Genomic DNA, 7,964 nt, shown 5'->3' on the forward strand with positions numbered 1-7,964 from the left:
TCATAATGTAGAACAGCTTGCAATGTCTTTATTTGCCACAGAATTTCACAGAGTGTCCCGGGGACTCACTTTACATACACAAAGATATTCGGGTTTTAATTATTATTCTTTCTCAGGATTTTTTTCCCTCTCTTGTTCTTCGTCTCCCTTTTACAGGGGGAAAAAAAATTAAAATAAATCACTACAAAATGTATTTACAAACCATATCAGAGACAGTTATTGCAAATTTTCGCCTGGAATTCCCCCCCCCCTCCCGATTCCAAATGTAGAAATGATACTGCAGGGAATATATATATGGATATATACTCACACACTCCCATATATATATGCATATATATATCTTTTTAGATAGAAAGGGTGGGTGGAGGAGGTGGAAATAATGATCTTCCTTTAGAACAGAGAAGAGAGGGGTGGGTGTGAATGTGCACACACACACACACATAGAAGGACACACATGTCTCTGTGTGGATTCACACACACACACACACACACACACACTCACTCACCCAGATGAAGTGATTTGATCCTACAGGGAGACTTTGGCCGCTCTTGTGATAACACAGCTGCATATTGAAACCACCGTAGTAGTAACACCCAGCACTGCGATTTATTCAAACGGACAGGGCGCCTAAATAATAATAATAACAATAAAAATAGGAATTAAAAAAAAAAAAAGGAAAGAAAAAAAAGAGGAATCCCAACCTGTTCAGGGGAAAAAAAAAAAAAAAAGGAAAGGAAAAATAAAGGAAAAATGTTAAATAAAATGTTCATGGAATTCAAGTCCTTGAAGCGGGAACTGAAAGAAAATCTCACTCCTTTTGTTACTCAGCGCTGTCCCAGACATAGTAACATATAAGTAACGAAAAGGCTTAAACTTTGAGGTTGCTTTGTCGACTCAAAGGGCAAAGCCCTGCTCGCAACTGTTCCTCCTCGACACACCGACCCTTCACCAGCAGAGGGGATTTCAAAAGATGTTCACAACAAGGGATTTCCAGAGAAATACTGCAGGCGGTCTCTGCTTAATTTTTTTTCTTTCATTCTTCTGTTCTGAAACCAAATTTTAACCTGTCGGTCAGTGAGATTTAACATCCTAGACAACTGGAGCCTTTTCTCTTTGTTTATATAGACATTGAAGAAAAATTCTCTCTCTAGCTCTCTGATCTGGAATTTCGAATAGGGGCATCTCTTCTTCCTCGTTCTGGGAGCACCTTAAAAGAACCAGAAGGCAGGGTAAACATCCTAAGGAAATGCAAGACACAGACTCATCTTTACAGCTGATCAGATAAATAGGAGCAGCTTAATAACTCCAGTTATTAATGCAGGGATGGGGGGGGGGATATCTTCCAGCAGTTCGCCTATTGTTGGGGGTAGCAGAGGTGAGGTTACACAGGGTCTTAAGGACCGTGGTGGAATTATTTTTCCACTGCAAGGGGCTTTATGCAGGCACATGCAGAGATTTTCGGTGCTTATTTATTGTTTAAATAAGGAACAGCCCGGGACTGGAGGCAGCAGGCTGCTGGAGCAGGGTTAGAGAGGCTGGGAAATCAAAAAGCAAAAAAGCCCCACGCTCAGCTGCAAATCTGTTATCTGTATAGAAACAGCATGAGCAAGGTTGGAATCAGAGGAACTAGATATTACGTTCCGCATAAGTTTTTTATTAACTCCAGTCCTCGCCACACATGCAAAAAGGAATCAAAGTCAAAAAAGAACTTTGCATCTGAGCTGCAAAAGGGGACTTGCACCACGAAAGCAAATAGGAAAACACTACAACCCACCCCTCTTCCCAAAAAAGCCCCACGCTGAACGCTAACTTGCAAGGTTGCCTGGATCCAGCCTCTAAAACAGCTCCAAGACTGCCTAGAAAACGTGAGTGCATGCAAAAAACACCCCCCAGAAGACCCAAACAAACAGTCACGTAAGTAAAACCCTTCCTGACAAAAGCTGGACGCTCCACTAGCCTTGGAAGAGAATAAATACCACTTTAAACTGAAAAATGGAAGAAAACGCTCAGCTCTGCCTGCGAATTCGGCAGATTTCCCCCTTGGCACCGCACCCCCAGCAAGAGAAAAGACTCGACATACAGTTTTAATTAAAAAAGAAAGAAAGAAAGGGGGAAAAAAGCCGCTCCGAAGATTTTGCATGCATCTTAATGCCTAAAAGAAAGCACAGGCAGCTAAAGTAGTGTTCTGCCCAATTGCCTTTTACCCTCAGCAACCCGGGACCAAATCCTTTTAAAATGCTCATGTAAGTTCATGATCAAAGTTAATATTTGTCACGATGGTGTGCTTTTAAAATTTCACAGACTCTAAGATACTGTGTCTGCACCTAACATCTCCATTTTTTTCAAAGAGCTTTTCCCATCGTAAAAATTCTTCTTGTTGGAAGAAAGAGCTTTGTAGGTTATAATAAAATCCTTTGAATGCTTATAAAACTCCACATAAAATTTGACCGACAAAACACACGGGCTAGTCCCTTAACCTTTCCATTTACTGCTCTACCTACTCGAATTGCTGCTTTTGCTTCCTTCCTTGGTGACAGAAGAGGACGAGGCTGAAGACCCTGGGTTTGTGTTTTCCTCCTCATCTTCCGGGTCTATACCTTGCTCTCCGCGGGATGACAGTGCGTGGGGTTGGGACTCAGCCTCCACTTTGCCCTCACCCTTCTGCAGGCAGCTCTCAGCCGGATTTTCCGCCCCACAATAGGCATTTTCGAAGAAGCGGTCGAAACCTTGGGGCAAGACAGTGTTTTTGTTCATGCTGGTGTAGAATCCCGTCGGTGCCGGGTGGTTGGAGCTGGGGTGGTGGTGGCTGTACACGCTCTCGTTTTTCATTAGCATTTCGGTCATGGTGGAAGGCGGGATGCACTCTCTATGCATCAGATCTTCTGCGGAATAACACGAGGCGTAATTGCTGCGGTGGTGCCATTTACTCGAGGGGTCTAGACCATAGGAGACCTCTCGCACGGGCTGCACTTGCGAGAGGTTGGTGGAGTAAGGGTAGGAGATTTGGCGAGAGGGGGCCTGTGGCAAGAAAGATGACACAGTTGAAAATTCAGGGACGTAATAGGTACAGCTGGGGAGGTAGAGATTGGAAGCGCAACCTGCCCTTTCTCCAAACTCAGCGCTCCTCTCCTTACGCGACTGGGAGCAGAAGTTGCCCAGGTTCACCGAGTTAAACATCTTTCTCCTTTTCTTCCTCCTATAGCTAGATGTTTGGGATCCGATGTGCGGAGGGGAAAAAATTTGGGAAGGCGAGATGACGCGCTATCCGTCTTAGTCGCTCCGGCGGACACGTGATCCAAAGTAGATATTGTCATATATCAGTTTGGAGCACTTAGATGCGTAGGAGTGGTTCACTTAGGTAAGATCTCAGAGGTTCAAACGATTGGTTTGCAAACACCGCAGAAACATTATGAAAATCAAGGGCAGATTTGTATTCATTTTCCTGAAGGCACACCCCTTGTAAGCACTCGCAGCAGAACAAGTACAAGGGGCGGCTTGTGAAGTTGCTGCCTTTTTTTTCTGCTTTTTTTTTTCTCTGCCTTTTTTCCCCCCTGCTTCTTTTTTTTTCTTCGCCACTTTTTTTTTTTTTTTTTACCCCTTGCCTTTTTTTCTCCCCTTGCTTCTTTTTCCCGTTGCCTTTTCCCCCCTTGCCTTCTCCCCCTTGCTTTTCCCCCTCCCTTGCCCTTCTTGTATTTTTCTTGCCTTCCCCCCCCCTCCACTTTTTTTCTTGCCTTTTTACTATTTTCCTGGCAGGTTTTTTTTCTTTTTTTTTTTTCTTTTTCCCCCCTTTCCTTTACCTCCTGTCCTTCCTCTGTGGATTCCGCTTGCTGCTTTTCAGCAGGGTTTGGAGATGAGGTGGGGGCGATTTGGGCTGGGGAGGAGGAAGGAGGGAGGGTCTTAGGATGCTCGAACGGTGCTTTTCCACTCTTTTTGAAAAATATCTTAATTACTCTGATTATTCTAATCTATTATTATGGCTGTTTCTGTCCTTAGAAGCGTTCCTGAATAGGCTGTAGGTAGCTCAATAAAATCGCTGGAGACTTGGAAGTAAGTTTTCCAACATTTTCCAAGCCCTTGCTGCAGGCGGGAATGCCCAGCTCTCCCTACAGCTGGGCTGCTAAATTCTAACAAAATTCTGCTATCTGGGAGTGAGGGGGTTGGTGCTAATTAACAAGCTTCTAACATACGCTAATTATGTTGATCTCTGTGTGCACATCAACTATACATCAACCAAGTTGGCGTGCTTTATGGAGAATATACCATTTGAGCAGTGACAGCGTGCGGGGATCGTGTGAAGTTTCCAACTTTCGAGTTAAAGCAGGCCTGGCTTAATGACTTTTGATATCGAATTAGTGATATATCAAGGCATAGAACAAATGAATTAAGTCAATGTCTAATAAATATTCGAAAACCTCCTTTAATGTTTGGTTAAATATTTATTATGTAAGGGTGGCATATTGAATATTTAATGCAATTGTTTATTGTCAATCAATGAATGTACTTTCAGCAATACTCTCATCATTTATTCTTCCAGCTGAATTAAAAAAGATATTCTTATTAAAGTCATTTGTCTTCTATCCCGTGCCCAGGAACCTCCTCTTGCTCTGTCCTTGTGCATTTTCATACTAAAAAATAGGGATACGGGACCGCTGCCAGATAGTTTGCGATTTTTGCAAAGCATTATTAGGCGGAAAGAAAGAATTATATGGAAAAATTATAATAATTAAAAAATCTCTTCTGCAAACCCATTGGAAAGGTGCACCTGAAGGGCGCGTAACTTCCGCGGCACCAGGCTCCGAGGGGTTATCCCATTTAAATGATCTTGAAGGAACAAATTTGCCTGCAACAATTGGCCGCTAATCGGGTTTTCACCTGGATTAGAAATCATCTGCTTGAGGTGGAAAAGCTTTGTTTGCCGAACAGAGGCGGCTGCTGCATCCACCTATAAATGAAAATATTGCAGCGCATCCCCCCTTTTTTATCCTTTTCTTTACACGATGCCACCGAGGCATTTTTCCCCCTTGAATTATCCATTTTAAAACGCCCAGTAAAAGGAAGAATAAACAAAAATATTGAATTATCCAAGCGTAAATGCGACCAAACTCTACCGTCGTGTGTCGGATATTCCGAATAGAACTGAGGTACCAGGACAGAGCGAGAGGGGCTTATAAAGAGGATTCTGCTAAATCGAGTTGCAGCAAATTCAAGGAGTAAGAAGGGAAAAAGGGAAAATCTTAGCCTTAGAACAGGAAAAGCCCCGGCGGCTGCCGCGTTTTCGCGTTGCTCCCCTAAAAACTCATGCATAAATTCACCTGAAATTAACCAATTCACCAAAAAGAAGCAACAGAGGGTCCCAGTCCTTCTCGGAGATGTCCCTCCTGGAGCTGGGCATCCCTGGGAAGCTCTTTTCCGACTTCGCTCTTCTCTATTTAATTTGATTTAATTTGCTAGCACCCAACCTGCTGTTAACACTTTAACCAAGGTGGTTGCTTAATTCCTAGGCGAGAGGGAGAGAAATGGGGAGGAAAACGCACCTTCTCTGCTAAAAATATAAACATCCTGCAGTTCTGCAGCAATATAAGGGCAAAATAAGGAGAAAAAAGATTATTTTCATTGGAGAAAACAGCCTAGCAAGTCGGTACCTTGCAGCCGAGCAGAGAGCAAAGGATTTCAAGATGCCTGATCAAAAACTAGGGCGGATATTTCAGTAAAGCTTTCCAAACAATAGTGTTTATCAGACGTTGTGCCCGGATTTTTATGTATTTACTAGAAAATCTTGAAGGAAAACATGGCGGCTTCACATGTTAAGGTTGTGGGCTCTTCCTCACTTTGAGCCTTCCTCATTCCCTAATGCCACAACTCACTCCTGATCGTTTATTCCCATTAATTTCTGGATTCTATCCCCCCCCCCCTTCCCCCAGCTTTGTATTTTCTATTTAAAGAGCCGTTCTCATAAATCCCTTTTTATAAGGGATCGGGGCATATGAGTCTCTCTGAATGCGTGTGTGTGGAGACAGAGATGTACACACAGATAAATACCTCTGGAACAGCAAAATGGGCTGCGTTTTCCTCTCTAATGCACCGTTTGGCTGATGAATATATATATACTCGTATATATATTCATATATATATGTGGAGAAGAACTCTGGCTGCAGATATGGATTTCTTCAGCTTTGTAATCCGCCCTATTTTATGACTTAGATGTCGTTTTGGGCAAAACTTTTAATTAAAGTGTCAGCGATCTTTTAACTTGGCTTTTTATGGACCAATATTAATACTAACTACAAACTAATAATGTTAAGCTATTGTTTATGAGTGTAATTATTTTTTACCCCATTGCATCCTGTTTGCAACCTGCGTGGAAATCTTCTCCCTTCAATTAACAGGGGAAAGGCTCTAAAATAGACAATTTTTGTTGCATTTATTCCAATCTAGATTCCATAGGAAAGCTGTAGGCGCGAGGCTTTGCATCCAGAGGAGGAATTAGAGCGGGTTATTGAAAAAAACAATATCCCAGCAGCTCTTTAAACCCAAAACAAAGCACATCCGCCCCCCAAAATACACCAACACAAGAGCAAAACAACAAAAATCCGGGCGGCACAAAACTCGCCGTCTCTCCTCTAGGTGCGTGAATAATTTATTGCTCTTCGTAGGTAAATACATCTAAACGAAGCCCTGGTGTCGTTTTGGGGTTTTAAACCCAGTTTAAAGGGTAGGATTTGCCTGCTTCCTGCAAGGAAGCAGAGAAGAGGCAGCTGTGGAGTCACAGCACTTGAATTTGACCACCAAAGTGACCACCATAAAACGGAATGAGGGCTGGCGGCTCGCATTCCTTTTGGTTGCCCTTAAAAAAAAAAAAAAAAAGGCAAATAACTTTAAGGCATAGTCTTAAAGCATCCAGAGCATTTCAATCCCTTCGGTTTTTAAACCTGCTTCATTTCCTAGCGAATAGGAAAGGTTAGAGTGTATAGGGGGAAATTAAAGAAAAGCTGTATTTGTGCCTTTTAAAGGGGAAAAAAATCCAAGGGAACTTGAGAAGGGAGGAGGAAAGGTCTGATTTTCTTAATTTTGACATGATTGTGTGTATAAGATGAAACAAGAGGCCTTTTCCCCCTTTATTTACATATGTCTCAGCCAGAGGGAAGGAAAAAAAGGCGCAGCGCCGAACTCCTCGCTCCTTGTGCCTGTTCTCCAGTTCTAGAGAGAAATACCCAGCTTTATGCTGGCACCTCAATCGGAGACCTCTTTCTACCCAAATTTCCCCAGCAGAAAAAGCAAAGTGCCAGGGGAGAAAAGAAAAAAATCCAACCCCTCCCAAGCTATCCCCCGCTTGCTCGGGGTCCGCACTCATTTGCCTGATATAATGCAAACACTTAACACATTTAACAGCGTTTTCAGCAGGCAAATAGGCTCAAGGCTGCTGAGATGTGTTTTGCGTTACTAACAGGAATTTTAAAGGGATGTCAGAGGCATTTCGTGACCAAAAAAACATTGTAGCAATTGTACCCAAATCAAAAAGTTGGAGTTGTGAAAGCTGGCTTTAGATGATCTGTGTAAACATCTGAAGTTATATTTTGATTTAGGTTAATCCTGTACTTGAACTCTTCTCAATAAATCATTCATCTTTTCTTTTTTTTTCCTCCTTTTTTTCCCTTCCACTGGGGAGAGAAGATATTATTTTTGCTTCCTTCCCCCCAAAGCTGGGGTTATTTGAAAGCAATGTAAACTCGTTAGCAACCTCCCAGCCTCGCTCAAAAACTTGTTTGTAAGTATTGCCATAAAGAAGTCTTTGTCTGAGCCTATACAGTAGGAAAACTACTGAATGGAGAGGAAAAGGGAGGGGGATGTTAAAAAATAATAGAAATATTAGATTTTATACCAACCTGGCTTACCACGTTACTCATTGCTACTCACTGTGCTCTCAAGATATCTGATGCATAATTTAAAGCCTGAATCTTTCCCT

At 42.5% G+C, this 7,964-nt stretch overlaps 1 protein-coding gene across 1 annotated transcript; it reads right to left on the bottom strand.

Moving 5' to 3' along the window:
- Positions 1-975: 975 nt before the first annotated feature.
- On the bottom strand, positions 976-3,178 carry HOXC11 (homeobox C11). The gene is made up of 2 exons (XM_010019160.1): positions 2,503-3,178; positions 976-1,208 (listed from the first exon to the last, which is right to left on the bottom strand). The coding sequence occupies exons 1-2, from the start codon at positions 3,176-3,178 to the stop codon at positions 976-978; spliced, it is 909 nt and encodes a 302-aa protein (XP_010017462.1).
- Between the last annotated feature and the right edge of the window lie 4,786 nt (positions 3,179-7,964).

The sequence above is a fragment of the Nestor notabilis genome, unplaced genomic scaffold (assembly GCF_000696875.1).
Source record: "Nestor notabilis isolate BGI_N333 unplaced genomic scaffold, ASM69687v1 scaffold22237, whole genome shotgun sequence".
In the NCBI taxonomy this organism is placed as follows: Eukaryota; Metazoa; Chordata; class Aves; order Psittaciformes; family Psittacidae; genus Nestor; species Nestor notabilis.

What these genes read in the sequence shown, in the direction of transcription:
- HOXC11 (XM_010019160.1), bottom strand. Translation starts at nt 3,178, where the DNA reads ATGTTTAACTCGGTGAACCTGGGCAACTTCTGCTCCCAGTCGCGTAAG. An exon ending in AAGCAAAAGCAGCAATTCGA is followed by an intron (nt 1,209 to 2,502) that starts GTAGGTAGAGCA and finishes GGTTCTTTTAAG; the next exon opens with GTGCTCCCAGAACGAGGAAG.